This window comes from Poecilia mexicana, unplaced genomic scaffold, assembly GCF_051168715.1.
Source record: "Poecilia mexicana isolate PSO_F unplaced genomic scaffold, ASM5116871v1 scaffold_5, whole genome shotgun sequence".
Taxonomy (NCBI): domain Eukaryota; kingdom Metazoa; phylum Chordata; class Actinopteri; order Cyprinodontiformes; family Poeciliidae; genus Poecilia; species Poecilia mexicana.
Window position 1 is genome coordinate 13,733,008 of NW_028263374.1, and position 23,410 is coordinate 13,756,417.

The following is a 23,410-nucleotide window of genomic DNA, read 5'->3' on the forward strand; positions in this document are numbered from 1 at the left end:
CAACAACTTGGCTACTGCAGACTGCTCATAGATCAAAAAAGCTCAAAGGGGTAACTGTGTAATTTTTTTATGTTAGCACCTCTGAGATCTAGAATTGCAAGACTCGGATATCAAGACAAAGAAAACTCAGCAGCTGCTGGTAGCGGCCATTCAGGGGCCCCTCCAGACATTTGCCCCTATAAATGGTTGAATTGTAACACAGACCAGATCTAAACCTGTAGCATTCATTTATAGAGAATGACAATGTTATCAAATTTTATTTAATTCATTCAGCAGAGAAAAAAAATGTGTACATTTAGGATTTTATTAGGAAGTTTACTTTGTAAAAATTTAAAGAATCATCTTGATAGTTTGATTGTTGTGTTACCATGGCTACAATATGGTGTAATCTTTATGTTTGAGTTGGGTTTGTTCACAAATACATCACAGCAAATAACCAATAATCAGTTATTGATTTTAAACTCGGCCAATAAACCTGGTCTCCCTCTCACAGACTTCACCTTATCTATATTTAAACACTGTTAGTGATGCTGGGGTTCTTAGCAGTAAGGGTTTCGGGGGGTGGGGGGGAGGTCTGTCTAAGGCCCCATATTACCTTGGGCCGGCCCTGAATTAACAGCCGCTGCGATGCGCATCTCTGAATCTGCCTGTAATCCCCGGCAGCCCCTGTCTGCCGATGCTGTGGGGAGATTTTGATTCATTTAAATTGTGGCATGTTTGGCTTTATGCTGCGGTTCTAATTATTGCTGCAGTATTTTCTCTGATGTTTATTTTGTGAACTCCAAATGCTCTGGGACGAATTTTCCTTTAACACTTGAGGTTCTGCAATAACTTCTATTTACCTCACCTCCAGCCCTGATCCCGTCAGCAGCGGCTTTAACCCGCCTGGTAGTGACGCTACAGAGCAGCAGAGCGAACAGAGACCAGGTGGTACCAGGTGGTACCGGGGCTTTGCGGTGCGTCGCGACTCGCGGTGACAGTCGCAGTACCGTGTCTTATGTCTGATATGAGAAACGGGACCGACTCAGACTGCCTGTAGCGAACCGGGTATTTAGCAGCCTGATTAGGTTAAAGTCAGAAGTTTTCTCTGCAGCCGAATCATTTCTGTGTTTAGGGGCGAAGTGGGGTTTTTCCCGGTTTTGCAAGGACAATTATGAAAATATAAATAGAAACGGTTTTTCTAACGTCAACATCAGACCTACGTTTTTATTCACAAACCAGTGTATTTGGTTTGTGAATAAAAGTATTCTTGCCCATAATTTGATAGTTAGAGGCACAGATCCACAGCTCCTGCTCACCATGGACCCAATGTCTGAATAACATATGGAGGCTCTGAGAGTCATTATTAGACTGAGGGCAGCCAGACTAGTTTATTTTGCTAAATTATTATATTTAGCTAAACATTATTGCTGACGGGCACAAGCAGGCCTCCTGACATACAGATAAAAAAAAATTTAAAAATTAAAAATTTAAAAATTGTTTTTTGAAAAAATAAAAATAAAAATAAAAATCTCAAAAAGGGCACAAGGGGCATCAAGGGTATGTTGATGCCCCTTGTGCATCAAGCCGTTCTTTAGCAGGGGCTAAAGAACGGCTGGGTTTCATGTTTTGAACCATAAAACTTTCTCATCAGTTCATGATATCCAGAGTCAAGTTCGTGTTTGTTGTTTTTGTTTTTCTTTTAGCGTGAACTACCTCTCAAACTGTTAACTGTGTTTCAGAGCCTTTTTCAGCTGAAAATGAAGTGTAACATTCCATTCTATATCAACAACGTCATGTTTTATTTGTTACGCTTCATGAAGAAAATCCTGTCTGTCAGGAACAGGCAGAGCAATTTACACCTGCTAATATAGGTCCCTAGGTTCTCAGAATAAGATCCTTTTAGGGAAACACCCAAGTTAGCAAGAGGTTTGTGCAACAGGTCTCAGTATGTGGTCACAGAGAAAAACAGTGCTTCTCGCCTTCCTGGTGTCTGTGGTGTTGGTACTGTTTCTGCTTCACTTATGGTCCATTCGGGCGTACAACAAAGTGGACGTATGGCAACGGCTCGGGTCAACAGTGGGAAGGCACCTGGAGGAGAGGCTGCCAGAACTGGACCCACGGCTGAGCAGCGTCCCCTTTCAAATCAGGAAAGGTGTATCAGAGTAAGTCTTGTATTCCTCAGATTATGAATTCATTTTAGCTCATCTGTGAATTTTAATCTAATTATTTGTGTCTTTGGTTGTCCACTCAGCTTGCTGGATCGTGATGGGTGCGTTTGTGAGGCTAAGAAACCAGTAGCAACCCTGCACTTTGACCAGCTGCTGTTCCCGAAGTTGCCAGCTCAGTCTCTGCACAATGCCTCCAACACCTCTGAGCTGGGGAAAATGAAGATGAGACGAGCCAAGGAGTACAAAGCTTTCCAACAGAGGTAAATCAGAAAGCTGTAATCAATTCTGGAAACAAATTAGGGCACTTTTTATTTTCTTTGTCCATGGAGGACCAAGACCGATTTGATTAAAAATGAAAGCAGAAATGCACATATTTTATTTTTCCAATTCCTGACACGAATTTTCATAAAGAAATGTATTTATTTTTTTCCATTTCCTTATACAAGCATTTGTTCATGTGCCATTGCCTCTTCTCCTTTTTAATTTCCTTTTATATGTGTTGTTGCCATCCCTCATTAGATTAAGATTCAGATTTATTTGTGTCTCAAATGGGCAATTGATGTTACAGAAAGCATAAAAACTAAAAAGCAAAGTATCAAAGTTTTAAAAATAAATAAATAAAACATTCCAAAAAGGTCATCAAATACAAATCAATACATAATGGGAAGAGTACAGCAGTGTATTTCACTGACAGTTGCTACAAACACTAACAATCAGGTGCGAGTCCCACTACCTCGTCCTGTTCATCATCATGTAGAAGGCTAACTATCACCGAATCATCAGCAAATTTTAATATTAACTCATTATCATGCCGGCTGCAACAATCGTCTGTATACAAAATGTAAAGAAGCGGGGAAAGGACACCGCCTTGGAGGGACCCTGCAGACACTGACATCTGTCTACCGGGGTGCAAATGAGGAACGGCGTCGTCAGGCTTCAGCCTATTGGTTGGTTAGCATCACACTTTATTTTGCTTCAACAGAGATTCAGTTTATCAGTGAGCTGGAGCTTAGAAACTTTATTAAAAAATAATATTACAGCTCCTGGGTTTGTTATTTTTCGTGTGGACGCTCAGACAGACCGTGTGTTTCAATAAGCGGCTCTCGTTGGACGCAGCGGTCCGCCGTCAGGTTTTTCATAGTTTGGATGAAGCGGCTGCTGAAGTTGGCTTTCGATTGTCCTCCGAAGCTACCGGCTGTGATGCAACGATGAGGTGCAGACTTCGTTGTACTTCATAAGGGAACTGCAACATTCAGAGAACTGCATTTGGAGACCATCTTTCCATCACCGGACATCCACAGACGGACATTCAGCACCGCTGGTGTCCAGACAGCGACGCCGTTAAGGTGAGCAGTGTGAGGGTATGTCTGCCTGGTTTATATTATATTTTATAGTTGGCTACATATAGTCATGAAGTCATGGAAAACAGTCATACTGGATATTAAAGTGAAGAATAAACTTGAAGAAAACTTGGGTGGCATTTTTTTATGACTGCATGTTTAAAACAAAGCAAAGTATTTAGGTTTATGCATTTAAACCTACACAGTTATTCCAGTTATTGTGTCTGTTAATAACCATGTTTGTTTGCATTTAAAGCAAATATGACTCTGTTAATTTAAATAGTTCTTTGTGGCTTGCTTATTCACATTTGTATGTCTGTGTTTTTGGTCTACATATATGCTTTAACATTTGATTGCCCTTCTCAAGGAACAGAAGAGTGGGACACAAGGCTGACATGGTGAACAATGAGGAGAATTGTCTGCATTGTGAGCGGCACCAAATAGTTTGGTTTATTGTTAGGGTTGCTATAAAAAAAACCGCCCCAAAATATAAGTCATGTTTTGTTCATTCTACCTTGTGCCACATTTCTATCCACTCACTGTTAGTTGTCTTGTTGGAGAAACAAAAAAAAAAAAAAAAAAATGGGTCCAAATCTATTCAATCATTACTGGATTCTTTACTTTAATGTTTGAACAATCAACATTAAAGGGAACATCTAGTTGACAAGAAGCATCTGCAATCGCGTTCCAATAGTTTTGTTCACTTGTGCAAACAAAGGGTGGCATGTCCGGAGTTGTTTGACACATTTATTTGTAAGAACCAGGAAATAAAAGATGCTATTTTGAACTCTTGTCTCATGCTCATCTTTTGATGTTAAATCCAAATGTCTTCAGTGAAGAACAAAAACAAAGGAATTTGACTTTCTGTTCCAACACTTTTAGAGGGGACTGTATGAACCAAGTGTAACCGGATCTTTTCTGCGTTGTGCTGGTTATTGAGTGATCAGGCCGTGACATGGTTCGTCTTTAAAATGGGTAATTTCTCGATTTATTTTGGCAAGAACTGACGAGAATAACAAACACAAAACAACCGTGTTAAAGGCTGCCCGCTCCAAGTCCTGCACAAAACAAAAGTACGTAACAAAAATTAACTTAATAGATCTATAAACAAACTGAATGTATTTAGATTAAAAATAAACAGCACACAGCTCTCCCACAGGACAACATGACAAAACGGGAGGGTCTAACGGGCGCAAACAATTTAAAGACAATACCACAGAAGAAGAAATTAAAGAAAAAAGAGAGAGGCTTCTGATCTTAAAGTAGCACGGTTAAAACAATGACAGAGGTGTTTCAGTCAGGTATGAAACAATACAAATACCCAAAAGAAAGACATTTTGTGTAACTATAACAAAAGAGAAATACAACCAGATTACACATGTATCAATCCAATTAAAAAAAATATTTAAAAAATAAATGTCCTTGCTATAATAGCTGTTTCAATAAGGTAAAAAAAAGGGTGAAAATCTGTTTTGCATCTAGCGAATTATTAGTTAAATGCGCTGATATTTAATTAATCATTAAATATAAGAGCATTATTTCTGATATTTTGGTGCTATAGACATCCAAAACGGTGGGATTAGTCACTGTTTAGGCATTTGTGCTGCTAAAAAGTAAAACAAAACAAATTATTTTAAATGTACAATAAAGGTATTTCAATCTGGAAAGACTCAGACGAAGAAAAAGGAACAATTAAGAGATTTAATGACAGCAATGACAGCTCGGCCCCGGCAGCTGATCTGAGCTGAGATTTGATGTGAACTCGATGAACATCCCGATAACCGAGTAGGGATGCTCTCCCCCAGGGCCCGACACTGGTGGTGGAGGTCTGGAAAGGGTGCCATCCTGGAGAGCCGAAGGATGTGGGTGGAGAAGGGGCGGTGGTGGGTTGAACGCAGCTGGGAAGCGGCTGACGCTTCGGTGTGGATCCTTTTATGCAGAGCTTGATTGATGATTGGACACGCCGGGTGAGGTCCAGAGCTGAGGTCCGATGGGCGAACGGAGGTGATGGAGTCTTCCAGGTTGAATTTTCGCTATCAGCTATATTTTTGCTTTCCTAAGTCATTGTTGCAGATATGTGTTTTGCCATGACTTATACAGAAAATTCTAATCACACGTAGATTAGAAGTGAAGAGTGAAACAAAAATTATTTCAATGCTTTTGAAAACTGGTTTTATTCTTTTCTCTTTTTTGCGACAGAGCTTTCTCAACTTTGCCATATTTCCAAGATGGCAAAAAATACACATTAAAATTGATTAAAAAAAAATACACAATAAAAATACCTTTACTGTACATTTAAAATCATTTGTTTTGTTGTAGTTGTACTCTTTAGCTACACAAAAAATAAAACGTCTTGTACTGCTGTATAAACAGGATGAAAGTAGTTTTAAATTCATGGGAGTACTATGACAAAAGTATATATATATATATATATATATATATATATATATATATATATATTTAGGGCTGTTGTAAACGAATATTTGAGTAATCAAGTAATCTATCGATTATTCTTACGATTAATCGAGTAATCGGATAAAAAAAAATTATAAAATGAAATATTGGTAAATCTGGCTTAATACCGGTGTTACTATCAGATATCAATATCAGTCCAATTTTTCATATTTGAGCATCCCTAACAGTTGCTTTTTTGAAGTTTAGAAAACTAACCTGTAACAATAATAGCTCACTTTCTGTTAACCAGAAGAAAAGTTATAGAAAAATCTGAAATTATATTGAATTTAATAACAAAGAGGCAATCCAGCTTTTAGTTTATGTATTCATCTTCAGTGAGTTTAATAGATTAATTAAACTCACCTTGCCACCTAACCTGTCATGCTTTGGGTTTGAAAATACGGGAAATGTCGCCTGGAGTGGGAGGAGAGGGCGAATGAACGAACGTAAGATGGGGTGGAGGGGAGGAAATAGACCAGCGGACTGACGAACCGTTAGACCGGGGGACGAACATGGGGGGAAGCAATACGGGATATTTACGACACCTTCACTGGTCACACTCAGAAACTCATCTACCAGCCATGTACGATGCGCTCCGCCACCCGTTTCTTCAGACCGGGATATGAAATTTATTGTGCGGTTCGTCGGTAAAGCTACATTTAAACGGTAAGCATCAGCTACTCAGCCGCCCGCCCTGTTCAGTCTATCCGCTAACCTCAGCGCTCTTCCCGCCGTTCGCTTTCAACCAGCAGCCCCGGAGGAGAAATGCTGCCGTACTCCAGGCATTCCCCCAGTCATTTTAAGGATGCTTATTGGTTCCCCAAAAACGATAAAAAGTCGGGCATTATCATCAATCAATAAAATCCCCACGGGCCAATCTTGAAGATTGGACTTTATGCCGCTGAGACTTAGCTTTTGTCAACAACTCAGAGGCGGAAGTGAGAGCTCCGCGCAACGCAAATGAAGTCCCGGCCGGAACACCGTGCGCTAACTAATAAAACATAAATTAACGAAGCTTCGAGGCAGGTAAATTTTCCTCGAGGAATTTTAGTAATCGAGGTACTCGAATCATTCGAGGAATCGTTTCAGCCATATATATATATATAAAAAAATAAAAAAAATTCCCTTCTCACCCTCCGCGGGTGGTCTCTTTCATCCTCTGAGCTCGGGTCCTCTACCAGAGGCCTGGGAGCTTGAGGGTTCTGCGCAGTATCTTGGCTGTGCCTAGAACTGCACATTTCTGGACTGAGATGTCTGATGTTGTTCCTGGGATCTGTTTGAGCCACTGCTCCAGTTTGGGGGTGACTGCCCCGAGGGCCCCGATGACCACAGGCACCACTGTGGTCTTCACCTTCCAGGCCTTCTCCAGTTCCTCTCTGAGGCCCTGGTATTTCTCCAGTTTCTCATGCTCCTTTTTCCTGATGTTGTGGTCACTTGGTATTGCTACATCCACCACAACGGCTTTCCTCTGTTCTTTATCCACCACCACAATGTCCGGTTGGTTCGCCATTACCATCTTGTCTGTTTGGATCTGGAAGTCCCACAGGATCTTAGCTCGGTCATTCTCCACCACCTTTGGGGGTGTTCCCCATTTTGACCTCAGGGCTTCCAGTCCATATTCGGCACAGATGTTCCTGTACACTATGCCCGCCACTTGGTTATGTCGTTCCATGTATGCTTTCCCTGCCAGCATCTTGCACCCTGCTGTTATGTGCTGGACTGTCTCAGAGGCCTCCTTGCACAACCTACACCTTGGGTCTTGTCTGGTGTGGTAGATCTGAGCCTCTATTGCTCTGGTGTTTAGGGCCTGTTCCTGGGCGGCCAGGACGAGGGCCTCTGTGCTGTCCTTGAGTCCAGCTTTCTCCAGCCATTGGTAGGATTTCCTGATATCAGCCACTTCAGTTATTTGTCGGTGGTACATCCCATGTAGGGGCTTGTCTTCCCATGATGGTTCCTCCAGCACCTCGTCCTCTGTTCCCCATTGCCTGAGACATTCGTTGAGCACATCGTCCATTGAGGCTTTGTCCTTGATGTATTTATGGATCTTGGATGTTTCATCCTGGACAGTGGCTCTCACACTCACTAGTCCTCTGCCTCCTTCCTTACGGCTTGTGTACAGTCTCAGGGTGCTGGATTTGGGGTGGAACCCTCCATGCATGGTTAGTAGCTTCCGAGTCTTAACGTCCGTGGCCTTTATCTCTTCCATTGGCCAGCTAATTATTCCGGCAGGGTATCTGATTACTGGTAAGGCATAGCTGTTTATTGCACGGATCTTGTTCTTGCCATTGAGCTGGCTTCTCAGGACTTGCCTTATTCGTTGGAGGTATTTGGCTGTGGCTCCTTTCCTTGTGACCTCATCGAGGTTGCCATTTGCTTGTGGTATTCCCAGGTACTTGTATCTGTGCTCTATGTCTGCTATCGTTCCCTCTGGGAGTGAGACCCCTTCTGTGCGGACGACCTTTCCTCTCTTTGTAACCATCCGGCCACACTTCTCTAGTCCGAATGACATCCCAATGTCAGTGCTGTAGATCCTGGTGGTGTGGATCAGTGAGTCGATGTCTCGCTCACTCTTAGCGTACAGCTTGATGTCATCCATGTAGAGGAGGTGACTGATTGTGGCCCCATTCTTGAGTCGGTATCCGTAGCCAGTCTTGTTGATGATTTGGCTAAGGGGGTTCAGGCCTATGCAGAACAGCAGTGGGGACAGAGCATCTCCTTGGTATATGCCACATTTGATGGACACTTGTGCAAGTGGTTTGCAGTTGGCTTCAAGGGTGGTTTTCCACAGCCCCATCGAGTTTGCAATGAAGGCTCTTATAGTCCTATTGATGTTGTACATCTCTAAGCATTCAATGATCCAGGTATGTGGCATTGAGTCATAGGCTTTCTTGTAATCAATCCAAGCGGTGCACAGGTTGGTGTGTCGGGTTCAGTTGAGCTGCCAGTCGCTCATGGAGGGCAGTGAGTTTCTTTAGCCAGTAGGCATGGATCATGCCAGGCCCTGGTGCTGTCCAGTTTTTCATACCCGAGACTCTTTCTTGGACATCTGCCACAGTGATGGTTACCGGGGCTTGTTCAGGGAGGTTGCTGTGGTCCTCTCGTAGAGAGGTTAGCCACTGTGCATTGCTGTTGTGGGACGCCTCCCTTTCCCATATGCCTTTCCAGTATTGTTCAGTCTCCAGCCTTGGTGGGTCTGCTCTGTTGTTAGTACCCTGCCATTGAGAGTACACTTTAGCTGGTTGGGTGGAGAAGAGCCGGTTAATCCTCCTGGCTTCATTCTCTCTTGTGAATATATATATATATATATATATATATATATATATATATATATATATATATATATATATATATATATAAACTCAAAAGCACACAAAGAAGCATATATATATATATATATATATATATATATATATATATATATATATATATATATATATATATATATATATATGCTTCTTTGTGTGCTTTTGAGTTTCTGTGCTGATTAAATTTTTGCAAAGCGATAAAAGCTGGGTAGCTCTTGAATTGCTACAAAATAAAGCTGTATTTCCCTCAACCCACTGACTGCAATGTTGACACAGATGCAGTCATGACACAGATGCCATGAGACCTAAATTCTGAACATCATGGCATGGAGTGCATCCCAGTTTTCCATGTCTGGCATATAACCATTAATTTTAGCTTTTAAACTGGTTATATTAATCCTGTGTCCAGACAGACGAATAATCAGTAGCCTAGCATCATGACCTGTTTGTTCTGAAGATCCTGCAGTTTCCACTTCTCTTCCTAACATGGCGCCTCCTCACCCTGACTCTCATACTGACAGGAGGAACCACAGAACTCTGTTAGGTTAAAAGCACATGAAGTTGGGATATTTTTCCTCCAACAGGTTCCAGAGGGGGAAAAAAAAAAGTTTGATAGAGGAAAAGCCTCTCAGACTCTTAGCTCAAAGCGAGATGCCAGAGAGGACCAAACATTTTTTTTTAAAATATTAGACAATTAATTTAATTTCACATAATTATCGTGGTAGAATTTGTTTGTTAAATATTAATGAAACATATTTACCATGTTTGACGTTTGTTGTGACCTATTCTCACAGATGAACGAGGTAATTCATCCATGTTTGTCGTTTATTGGACTTTCAGAAATTACAGCGTTGTAAAGCGCCATAGCAAAGATAAACAAAGGTAAAACAACCCGAACAGGAGATCAACTCAAAACCACTCGCACCTTTTTACTTTCTCTCTGTCATTTAAGCACACACGTTGCCGTGGCAACCTCGGTTTGCAACCTCCTCGAGCCGAGCAGAGATTATGTTAAAAACATTCAGTCCGTTACGATATCAGGTTTTCAGGCTTGATATTTATTTTGCGATAATTAATAAGCGCTCCCTTAACACAGCGGTGGTTGATTTTTTTTTTCTGTTCTTTAATAAAGTTACGAACGTTTTGATAAGGAGTCAGAGGAGGACGTGCGGGTCTCAGCCTCCTGGCGGCGTTCAGTTTGTCACCTAATGTCGAGATCGACTCAAAACCTTACGCGATCGACATATTGCGCCCCTGCTCTAGCAAAGCACGAACAGTTCAGAAACCATATGAAATGGGAGGAAAAGCTATTTATTAACTGATTAAGTCGTGTTTTAGATTGTTCTAGGAAAACGAATCTGATTAGTGCACCCATTGATTCTTTACAGCAGACAGCTGCTCCCCTCTCTTGCAGGTGTATAAACAGTTCCACTCAGGCGCGGAGCTATGGGGGGGAGGTATAAACAGTTTCACTGTTTATACTAGTCACTGTAAAAACAGTGACTAGTTCCACCATTTTGGCACAGGTGTGTAACGTCACCCCTGTGCCGTAACTTCGGTACATTAGCTTTTAAACTGGTTATATTAATCCTGTGTCCAGACAGACGAATAATCAGTAGCCTAGCATCATGACCTGTTTGTTCTGAAGATCCTGCAGTTTCCACTTCTCTTCCTAACATGGCGCCTCCTCACCCTGACTCTCATACTGACAGGAGGAACCACAGAACTCTGTTAAGTTAAAAGCACATCTTCTGAAGTTGGGATATTATGCCCATTATGCGCATAATGTGCGCATAATGGGCATAATATCCCAACGGGCTCCTTGCACATCAGCTTCCTCGTTCGGGGATAAGCAGCTCGGTCACTTCCGGTCTATTGAAAATGGCATTTTGCACTCGGTGCTTTCAGGACTTGGCCAAGGTAACAATTAATGATGTACATCGATCTGAAGCCCCAACAAGTAAGCTGGAAAAAAGATGTTCGCCTCTTTATACATTCGCAGACATGAAGGTGAGTTTTACTTTCTTAAACTTTGTGGCTAACATTAACTTTAGCTAATGCTAGTAGGCAATATTTTCGGACATTTTTCTTATAAAAATGTGCTATTTAAGTATCTAAACATTTTAATCCATTCTAACGGACAACCTTTTTACCTTATTTTGTATCTATTTTCAAGTGTGTTTATTGTCGTTAGAGACCAAGGAATGAGGGAGGTTACTGTTCAGGCTTTTTGCTTCCGAAGCATGAAAAAGCACAACAAGCCCCACAGCTTTAAAAGTAGGGCAGACACTCTGGTGTCAGAGTTCTAGTTCAGCTAGAACTCTGACACCAGGTTAAAAGTTGTTGCTTTTAGAAAAATATGGCCGTTTTCCTTAAGGTCTCCGTGTTATTTAGTTTTATTACTTTTGCATGCTTCACATGAAGAGCTCAAATAGAATGGTGTTTACAGCAGTGTGTTCAGGCGGATCAGTTGCTGTCTGGCTCTGGTCTGCTCACTCGTTCCCATAAACTCGCTCTTTCAAGCTGAATACATAAGTGATTCCATGGAAATAACTCAGGGAGGCTCCTTTATTTACCATCCGTCTCACTCCGGTAGTTTTGGGCTGAAGAAACTGATCCAGAGTGAACTTTGCTTTAACTTGCGTTTTAAATAGTGTTATCTTTCCCAATATATAGAATCAATATACGACTTGACCAATGAAAAAGGCTTTCAGAAAAATATGTGACTTTTCGCTTGTATTTGTTTAACAACCCTGGTTGTTTGTTCACTTAAGTGTTGTATTCTTCAGTGAAGCTCTTTCATTTGTTTAATGCCTTTTGCTTAAGTTTCTTAAAGAAAAAAAAAGAACATTTCTCAGTTGCGGACTCCGATATTTTAATATATGTACATTGTAAATGTTTTTTTATTAAAGTTGATCATGTTGCTTTTCATGTCTCATTTCTTATTCCTCATATAATTGATGGAAATGTATATATATCATATACTATATTATATTACTATATATATAGTATGTATTACATATAATGCATGCATAGTCCATGTTCTAATTCTATTGCTTGAAACTGTGGCACATTTATTTATAATATCTTATTTTAAATAATGAGTAATGGCACCATTGCAATCCAGAACTAAGGGGGGATGGTGATATTTTCTCTCAGTGTCATGTTGGGTTCAAGTCTTTTGACCCACGTCCACAACAGTGGAGGGCAGACAGGCAAGTTTTTGTGAGGAAGGGGGAGGAGCGGTCCGATAGCCACCCGTGAAACGAGAAACTGTCAGAGAAACTTCATCCGAGAAGGAGATGGACTTGGGTAACCAGTGGGTAAGATCCACAGCATCATGAGGGAACCCATAATGCCAGAAATTTGGGCTACACAGTGGGTAAAATCCAAGGTGCCACAAGGAAACACCATAACTGGCAAACACTCAGTTATTCGTTAAGTGCTGGCAGCCCGGTCCTCATGTGCTTCTAGATCAGCGTTTCCCAACCCTGGTCCTCAAGGCACACTGACCTGCATGTTTTAGATGTCCCCCTGCTTCAACACACCCCATTCAGATTATTGCAGTTCAGCAAAACCCTGTTAATCAGCCATCAATTGAAATCATGTGTGCTGAAGCAGGGGAACATCTAAAACATGCAGGTCAGTGTGCACTGAGGACCAGGGCTGGGAAACACTGGTCTAGATGTCCAGGGTGGATTGATCACAGGTGTGCTGCATCAAACAGCCAGCGCCCTCCAGGTAGGAGCAGCCTCTTGGCACCATCTGGTGGATGATGAAGGAAGCAGCAGACAACAGACACAAAGACCAAAAAACCCCACTTCCCCAACAGTCATAGGTGCAGTAACTAAAGTTTCTTTTATTATTAAAACATTATAATAATAATATCACTACAAAAAGTATTCCATTTTTTTGTTTGTTTAAAGACAGAAATTAGAGTATTAAGGAAAGAATAATAAACACACACACAAATATATATATATATATGTGTGCATATTTTATAGTTTTCCATATACCTCAGCTAAGTTGGACCACATACCTATGGTTACTACAACCCCCTATATGTAGCAACGAGGAAGGAGTCGACATTAAGGTGGGTGAGAATGTCAAGGTGTAAAGTCCTGGTTGTTAAACACTTAAAGATGATGTCTTATCTTTTCTCAGTGCACTGTCCAATTTTGACAGAATGGTCCGAAACTGTGTCTCAGTGGAGTAGAAAACATGCTTAAAGAGATGGAGATGGGCTGCTGGTAAGTCAGCCATTTGGGGATAAGTAAGGGTGGCCTTCCACCGTCTGCAATGTGGGCATTTGGACTGATGATGTCAAACTGCTTCTCGGCTTCGCAGTATCCAAAAGCTTCAGCGAATGTTGGCAAACAGCCATTGAGGACCGGGATGTCACAAACGTCGGTCATAATCCTGTATCAGCAGTCTGGTGAATGGGTGGTGCGGATCTAGAACAATTGGATGTACTGCTCCAAACTCCATGTAGCCCGGGGAATACTTAGCCTCACAGGACACAATAACTGGGGTTCTTAGTGTGCAGTATATTTAATCAGTGGGAACAGACTGAACAAAGCTGTCTTGTTCCTTACTATTGTTCAAAAATCAGAACATAGATGTACCTAAACATTTGGTAAATATTCATGAAATGTGGCAGATCTCAAAAGAAAATACAATATGTCAAAGAGAAGAAATAGAAATACGGCAGTGGCCTCTGGCTGCACAAACAAAATAGAGAGAGCTGCATTAGACCACACTGATTTAGAGCGCATGGAGTTGTGATATGACTTATTTTATCAACACTTACATTTGACAGTAATGTCTCAGTTTACTCTTAATACTGGAGAACACCGATGATCGGGCATCTTATTTTCACGTGCAGTAAATGGCCGCCCTGCACCGCACAGACAGGCTCCCTGAACCATCCGTTTCAGAAATACACCATTTTATTAAAATACTGACTGCTTATCACATGAATGAGAACATACAAACATATTTCAACAAGTGATGTATACATTTACCGATTTTCTGCTGAAACTATGACCTGCAGATAAATCACATACGGTTCCCGTCCAAGTTCATCACGTAGCATAGCAACACCGGAAGAGAACAAAATGCATTTCCTGCCCCGTTTTGGGAAACAGTAATCACTTTGAAACACTGCTCTCTGGTGGTCAAAATGTGCAGCACCTGAGACCAACTACCTGAACATATTTAAATGTGAAAAACATACACATAGGAAATAAAATTACATAACTGAAACAAAATCACTTAATAGCATTGCTACTGTAACAATAAAAGAAAACCAACACTTTGAAACAGTGCAATTATTTAACCAAAATTTACCACCCGGCTACATCTAGATCACTTGTGTGCCTCAGTCTGCCACCTATCCTGATTTCTTCTGCTTCTTACAACTGTGGTGCTGAAGCACGCTGTTGACTGTTGGTGGCAACCGGCTTACCGAGCATAAGATGTTTGATCTCATCAGGGAAGCTATCAGTTTGTAGCTTACTGACAATTTCTCTCCACTTTGTGATAGTCTTTGGCAGTCAAATTTAAATCCTTCCCAACTGCAGCTTGTAGCCTCCGCACAGCGGAATCAAACAGTTCCTGCCAGCCTATGTAGGTCTCAGATTCTGGGTGGGGAATGTGGTAGTCGAAGTTGTACCACGAAAGGCTGATTTTCATAGTTCTGAGGGTTCCTCGGTAAGAAAGGAGCCTTGGCTCCATCTGTTCGTCTCAGACAATGCCTCTAGGTCTTGAGTGATGTTGTCAACTGCATTGTTGGCTGAATCTACATACCGCCAAGACTGTGGATCTGTTAGGTCTTGAACCTGAGCCACATGGGTGCCCACAAATTCGATATAGCGACATGAGTCTGAAAGTAACCATTTTAACACTGTGTCCATGTCCCAGAGCAGCATAAAAATAGCTCCGCAGGTTTCAACAGTGATCAAAAACAAAAAATATTTACGCTTAAAGCAGTCAACCAAAAGTAGACTTCCCCCATCACCCTCTCACTAAAGTCACCAGATGAGCAACAGGTAATCTTACAATCACTACCAACACCACGTGATCCAGAGCTACACCTATTCACCACAGATGCTATATTTTGCAGTGTCAGTTGAGTTTTTCAGTGGGGTTTATTTACAACAGATCAGAGAGGAAATAGATACAGAGAAGAGGGGGGAAACCATGCAGCAATGGTCCCAGAATCAGGAACCAAACCCAGACAGCTGCGTCAAGACTAATAGGCAGCTGCTCTACCTCAATACCATGCACTATCCAGCTGGTATTGAGGTAGAGCAGATCATATAATCTTTTTAAGATTATATGATTGGTTTTTACATTGTTCTGGTAAAAAACCTTTCTCATCAGATCCAAGACGGCTGCAGACACGCTCATAATTGCCAAGGCCAACAATCCCCTGCAGTATCCAACACAGGGGGTGGAAGTACGGCCCCTGAAAACAATCATCATCCCAGGTATTACTTTACCTGACATATTTACTCACGTTGTGTAAAAGTCTTGAGTCATTTCTCATTTTTTAGATATTTGGATTCAAGAAGTCTGACTTTCATTTAGTCTTTTAAAGTATTATCAGTCCAGTTTCCAGATTTCAAAAGGGAGCTCCAAAACTCTAAACCAATATGACTGGTAATCTGCAACAAGAGATTACCACATAAGAGCCAATATCGCAAGTCATGCATTATGCAGAGAAAGAGGCGAATTATCTCCTTGGCAATAACTGAGACCATCTCTGTGGTCTCAGTTAGAGCTGCACCGATTGTTTCCTGCCGATCACCAATTACTGATCTGTTAAAAATCATGACTTGCCAATTCCGATTTTGTCTGACACCAATTTGTTTTGTCTTAAATGTTGCTAAATATAGCAAGAAAGTTGATGAGTTGCCAACAATGTGGTGACTATTGTTAATTGTAAACATATAGACCTGATCTGGTGGGCCGGTCAGTTAGTCAAAGGCTCACACAGCAGGGCAGAAGACAGTCATTGAATTAAATACCTTTGCAGAGGTAGATAAAATCAGTGGATAAGATCGGCTCCACATGTAAAAATCGGCCAATCACCGATTTCCCAAAATCAGGGAAATCAACTGGCTGATAAATCGGTGCACCACTAGTCTCAATGTATAGAGATGGTTACTAAAAGCAAAACCTGTCTATCCATCCATCTGGGTGTTCATGCATTGTTCTGTTCATTCGTCCTTTGCTAGTCCATCCATTTTACCACTAGTCTGTGTGTGTGTAATGTCAGTAGATAAGTTTCCTGAAATACAGGTAAGTAATGATGAGACAGGACAACAGGATGGTGCATCTTTAAATCTTATCGCTCATATTTCAAGAAATATTATGATGATGACACATTGATGGTATATTAATAAAAATTCCCTGAGCTGCTAGGAGAAAACTGGAGCAGTGCTAGATGATCAACTCAGGAGTATTGCATCTATCAAGATTTACAACCAAAGCAAACAAAGTAGGAGGACTAAGCTGTGTAAGACCTCAATAAATCCTGGTTGATTATTGAAAAAAAAAAAAAGTCTGAATCAATAGTATGAAGGTATGAAGAAATAATTGTTGTTGTTTTTTTCAAAAACCTCAGTCTAAAGATTATTGTAACTTTTCAATATTGATGGGCAGATGAATCCTCTGGGTGTCTGGCACATTTCCCAAACTGTCGACTGTGTGTTGAAACTGTGTTGCCATGTCACTTACAGTGACATCTGCTGGATTTAAGCAGTCATTGCAGGCAAATTCAATAAAGACTGGAAACAGAACGATGTTCAATCACATGTTTTTATTTAGAATCAGCTGCTGTAACAGCTTTGGGGCAAACTATTTCATTGTAATTAGGGTGATTTGCAAGAACATGAGAATACAAATAAAAACAATTAACAATCATGACAAACCTGAACCGGGAGCAGATGGGTGAGCTGAACGGCCAATTCAATCGCCTGCTTTCTGGCCAATCACTGATTAACACCAGGGTTTATCACGGGTGTTAACCGATTCGTCCCCTTCATGCCGGACGTTGATGCCTCAGCATTGTGGAAGAGCTCCGGTTACAAAAAGACAAAACCTGGGAGCAAATCCTACATTTTTCACCTACAATATTCATAAAAGTTAATCCATGTAAACTAACTCAAATATCCCATGGAAAGGAATTTGAATAATCCAAAAGAAAAATGATCAAAATTATATTCCATAATAAGATCAAAATAATCCCACACAGGAGAAACCTTCCTCGTCCTTAGTTGATCCATGTTGGTATTCAAATACGATCCAAAAACAAACATAGAGCACAGAGCATCTCCACCCAACAAAACCCACAATTACGTGGACACAGTTTCTTCCTCATGAATACAATTTTGCATAGTTTGAGTGAAGTAATCTTTACAACTGACTGAGAAATTTCCCAAAGCAGCATGTACAAAGTTTTGAAAAACTGCAAACTCCTGCAAGTCAGCCTAAAATAACTAACGGTCCTTATTGTTTCAGGCTTGGCCTTACACGACCTTTCCAGAGACCATTACACAGTGAGTATCCTCCTGTTTTATTTTCTGCCGTCCAGATTTGTGGATTTCTGTCACTTTTTCCATTTTGTTTTCCATCCTGCTGCAGATAAGCATCACTGCCACACTAGGAACACTAAACGTAGAAGCAGAAGTGGAGGAAGTGGAAATAGAAGGTGATGGAGGGATGCATATGAGTCTGACCAGCAGTTTGCTGCTGAACTTGAACCGACAGCTGCAGTTTGTCACCTACACAAACACAAAATATCATCCCAACACTGCAGACACAGGTAAGACCTCTTCACATTTAGAAGGGGGGATTCTCCATTTTTATATTTATTTAAAATCCCCTTTCAGTTTGCAGACAATGTAGCTATCCTAAGATGGTTTGATCCTTGATATTCGCTGGTGTATAAATAACCATCACCATGTTTTCTTTTTTCCTGATTGTGATGTTTTAGTCAGAACAGATCTGAGCTAGTTTTAAAATGAAAATCAGACTAACATTATTCTTCTATAATAGTTTCAAATCAAATTAAAATTATGAACTATGTTTACCAGACAACTAACAACTGCTGTACTCTTTCTGACATCAAAAGTGGTTGAATATTCAGACTGAAATATTCCAGACACAATTTTATGGCTACAAAAATGATGTTGCTCTGCTTGCTCTGTTTCTGCGCTGCCTTTTTGGAGCCTCTCTTTGCACATCCTCTGAATCTACAATTTGTGGATCTGGTCAACTGGTTTCTCAATGCAGGTGATCAAATTTTCTCAAGGTGAAAACTGGGCACAGGAGAGCCAACATGTCCTGCAGGCACATACTTCCTGGATTTATTTGGATTCATGATAACAGGATTTCTGCTGTTTGGAGTTGGCGGATACGTAGCTTATCAACAAATTTGTGATGGGTTGGGCCGACTAGTGAACACTCAGACTGGCTTGCTGTGGGACAGAAGCGCAAGTTGGACGTGATTCTTACTGAAATTCGTAGGCCAGCTGTAGCTCAGTAGCAGGATGGAATTGATCTTGGAGAAGTTGCTAGTTTCAGTCCAACAGAACGGTCACACTAATTTGGATGATTGGAATCAATAGAGAAGTAAAATTTACCCAAACTAAACTTCCTGTTATACGATGTGTGTTAGGAGGGTGGCGGGGTTCTCGGGAAATTCTTAGAGACTTCCTGTTATACTCCCTGTTATACTCCTCCATCCACTCAAACACCCCCCTCAGCGCATAGCGTTCATTGTTGTTTTGTTTTTTCCATTCATCCATACTGCTTCCCGCGCTCCCCCTGATATGGCACTTAAAGGGGTCATTACTTTCCGAAATAGATCTGTCTGTAAATCAAATAAAATTTTATTTGTACAGTACATTTCAGCAACAACGCATTTCAAAGTGCTTTACATCATTAAACACAAAAACACAGAGTAATGCAATATTGAATAAACAATCAAAAATATTAAATTTCCCACCAAGTCGAAGTTCTGCTCTTCAAATCGGCAGAAAAAAAAAAAGAAACAGCGGGGGGCGGGGGGAACTCCAACCCCTTTTCTCCCTAGCGATTGAATCCAGGTTGGGATTCAAATCCCAGTCATTGTTTATGTTCCATAAGCAAGTCTAAACAGGTGGATTTTAAGTCGAGATTTAAAGGCACTAAGTGTTTCAGCTGTTTTACAGTTTTCTGTTTGTAGAGTCTGTAGAGAGGAAACGAATCGCATTTTTGTTGTGTCCCTTAGTGGAGCTTAAGACAGAAGGTCATCAAGCTGCCTTCACCATCAAGATCCGTCATGGAGTAACTCCAAAACTTTACGACACTGGACCTAAGGAAGGTACAGAAGCATCATCTTTTATCTGTCACAACCAAACCAGTGGTTTCTGCAGGAAGAGTGTTAACCATAAAATCTGTCTGTCCTCTGCAGAGTACAACGTCAGCAAGTTTGTAACCATAGTGACAAAGACCTTCCTGCGTTATGAAAAGCTTCAAAACCTTATTGACAGCATCAGAAAATACTATCCCACAGTCATGATAGTAATTGCTGATGATAGCGATAACCCAAAAACCATTTCTGGGCCTTACATCGAGCAGTACATTATGCCTTTTGGGAAGGTAAGCAGGCTGGTCTTTCTCTGCTCTTGCAGCTAATTCTCTCTGAGTCTCTAAAGCTCAAACCTCTTGTGTCGTAGGGTTGGTTTGCTGGACGAAACCTGGCCATTTCCCAGGCCACGACCAAATATGTGCTTTGGGTGGACGATGACTTCCTCTTCACTGCAAATACCAAGCTGGAGAAGCTTGTAGACGTTTTAGAGAGGACCACTCTGGATCTGGTTGGTGCCCTGGAAGATAAATCGTAGCTCAAAATGAGTCTATAAAGTTTTATCTCAGAGATTTAACTCCATGTTTTCCATGTTTGTGTCTTTGTAGGTTGGGGGTGTAGTAGGTAGTGGTACCTTCAGACAAACCATCTCCATCGAGCCAGGAGAGGATGACGGAGACTGCTTGCACATCAGAAGAGGATTTCATCATGTAATTGAGGAATTTCCTCACTGTGTTGTGACGGATGGGGTCACTAACTTCTTCATGGCTCACACAGATAAACTCCGGCAGGTCGGCTTTGACCCCCTCCTCAGTAGGTTAGCTCACATTGGTGAGTACAGTAAAAGCACTGAGAACAGATTTCTTATTGAATCAGCAAAGCATGTGACTTTTATGCATTTCTGAATAATTTAAATGACATCCCAAGACACGATGCTGACTAAAAGTAGAGTTCACTGTAATTTTGTAGAGATTAAAGTGACCTACTTTATCTTTTCAATAATATCACATATATTTCACTTGATTTGACATCATTTTGGCTTGAAAAGACAAGTCAAAGTGATGAATCTTTTGATATTCTGAGTTCTCTTGTGTATATATATTGTTTAGAGTTTTTCATCGACGGCCTTGGATCGCTCTATGTTGGCTCCTGCGATGACGTCACCATCAATCACCAACCCAAAGTCCATCAACCACCGGCCAAGCAGACCTACAACGAGAATATGTACAACAAGTTTCGCCACCCTTCGACCTTCTCTGACTCCCAAAATATAAAATACGGCCTCATGTACTTCAAAAACCGCTTGCATTGCCAGACTCGTAATTAGCATTGACATCTCTCCTGGTCTCTGAAGGTTTGTCTGTTCTTCCTGAATCTGCAAAGATGTTTTTCTCCACCCTGCACTGGCAGATAAAACTTGTGGCGGCTTGGTTTGCTCTGCTGTTATCTGCCTTTGAGGCAGTTCTGTAAAAACCTCAAGAGAGGATTAATGGGATGGTTTCACTTAGACAGTCTTCTTTTTAGGCCCGATCAGCTAAAGCGTTGTGAAGGCCTATTGCATTTGAAGGATTTCTTCTTCTTTTTATTTTTTCTGCCACTTTACGTGGCTTTTAGAAGGCCTTAACCCTTGTGTGTGCAAAGACTGAGGCAAACGTAGAGGGCTGTGGCAAATTATACAAGTTTTACGTGTGTGGGGTCGGTTGGACCCCATTTTTAAACACAAGGGTTAATATACTCATACACTTATTTAAGTGTTTTATGATACATAACTGTTTGCTGAAGAACAGTGTGAGCACAGGGACGTCTATGAATCCAGGTGGAGGGTTGGTTCCTACAAGTAGGGGGTTATTTTGTGCATCAACTCAGGAAAACAGACTTTACACCTGCAGCTACAGAGGGAAGAACTGAAGAGATTCTTGGGGAAGATTATTGTGTGATGATTTGTTCGGGGTATTCTCTTTACAAAAACTGTTGCTGGGGTAAAATCACTGATCATTTTGGGTGTTTTACTGTCAGATGTTCTGAGAAGTGTGATCCGAAAGATATGTCTTTGTATTCAATATATATAATTCTTTTTGCACTGTTTCATCCTAACAGGGAGAGATTTATTAACAATTATCATGTTTAATGTGTTTGTAATCAGAAAAAGCAGGTAACCTCAGTTGAAGATGATCAGAGTTTAATGAAGGATGTGACTCTTAATGGTGTGAAGTGTCAGAGTTTAGGGGAAAGGCTATGAAAATGAGAAACTGAAAGGAGAGCAAGAATGATCAAACAGAGCGTGAGAGGCATGAACCCAGGCAAAAGAGAAACCAAGGAAAGGAGTGTGTTGCTCGAGAATCAAGTGGTCAGACCAAGGGAGAAACTGAAACCGCTGATGATGATGGTAGGAGCAGACTGTGCAGACTGCTCCTACTCAGACTAATTGTTCCCAGGTCAAGAACCCTTAAGGTCCACTGCAGAGAAGAGGGACTCTGGCTTTCCTTCCAACCAGTCAACTGACTTACATCTGACAACTGTCTTACTGGGAGATCCCAGTAAAGGCTCATCAGACCTTCATCAGTCAGTTCTGTGAGCCACATTCTGCTGGGACTCTTCCTTCATCATCGGGCCGGTACTGGGACTCCAATTCCATCCTGCGTCTCTCAAAGTCTCCTTTTAGTGCTCTCAGTTTCAGAAGTAGAGAAATGTGTGTTACAGTTGATTTTACCTTACATTCCACTGATTTAATGTTGGTATCTCATTGCTGCTTCTGGATTAAGCTGTTACTGGCCTCTGGAAAGCGCTACTAAATAAAATAAAAAATCATGCAAAATTAATTAGTGGACATTCAATTAATGTATCATTGTGATGTTCTTTTATGATGGTAAAAGAGCTATTTTTTAAAAAGCATTTTGTGTTTGCAGCCTTGCAGAATCATACAGAGGCAGTGTGAGTTAATGAGTGTTGGTCTGACACTAAAACAGTGTAAATGAGAAAAGAGCCTCGGGGACTGGAGACGGCAAACAGGCTCTCTGAGCAGAAAGGAAGTCATTTCTGAGGGAAGAACCACTGGTTGTTTTTAAAAGCTGTAGACAAAAAACAGCCATGAGTGAAGATTAATGTGAAGCATAAAAACATCTAAGCAGCAGAAAAACTGAGTTTTACTTCACACTAAAGTATGAATTATTTACCTCTTTAATCATCTCAATAGACAGGTTTTCAATTTGTTCATGATATAAGGATTTTGGCACTAGAAAATGTGGCACCCAGTCCTTAGACTTGAATTAAACGCAATCCTTTTTTCTCCAGTAGAGGGCGGTGCAAACATACAAACATCCAGAAAATTCAGAGCAGAATATCTGGTATCCGAAGGCACCAGAAAAACAAAACAAAAACCCCATATCGTTCATGAAGAAATGTCCATGTCATCCTCCTTGGATGTTACCTCTGAAATTAACAGAGTTTATTTTGTTTCAGAGATCAGTGAAAATAAAACAAGGGCACAACGGCTAAACTATGTGTTTTAAACGATTTCAAACCAAACTGCTTTGTAAAAATATTGTGTTCAAACTTATTTACATTGTGACCCATTACTATGATTGCTTTTAATGTATTTGATTGAGATTTTATGTGAAAAACCAACACAAAGAACAGCGCAATTGTGAATTGGAAGAAAAATGATTCATGTCTTTTTCTACAAAACAAAAACTGAAAAACTGAAAAATTGAAAAACTGAAACCATGCTTTTGGATTCAGGCCCCTTAACTCTGACACTCTTAAATAAAATCCAGTGCAACGAGTCGCCTTCAGAAGTCAAGTAAT

At 40.9% G+C, this 23,410-nt stretch overlaps 1 protein-coding gene across 1 annotated transcript; it reads left to right on the plus strand.

Moving 5' to 3' along the window:
- Positions 1-1,860: 1,860 nt before the first annotated feature.
- On the plus strand, positions 1,861-22,421 carry LOC106909689 (beta-1,4 N-acetylgalactosaminyltransferase 1-like). The gene is made up of 10 exons (XM_088005576.1): positions 1,861-2,144; positions 2,234-2,410; positions 15,634-15,740; positions 17,776-17,813; positions 17,899-18,079; positions 19,529-19,621; positions 19,712-19,899; positions 19,977-20,117; positions 20,215-20,437; positions 20,716-22,421. The coding sequence occupies exons 1-10, from the start codon at positions 1,930-1,932 to the stop codon at positions 20,931-20,933; spliced, it is 1,581 nt and encodes a 526-aa protein (XP_087861702.1). The 5' UTR covers positions 1,861-1,929; the 3' UTR covers positions 20,934-22,421.
- Positions 22,422-23,410: the final 989 nt, after the last annotated feature.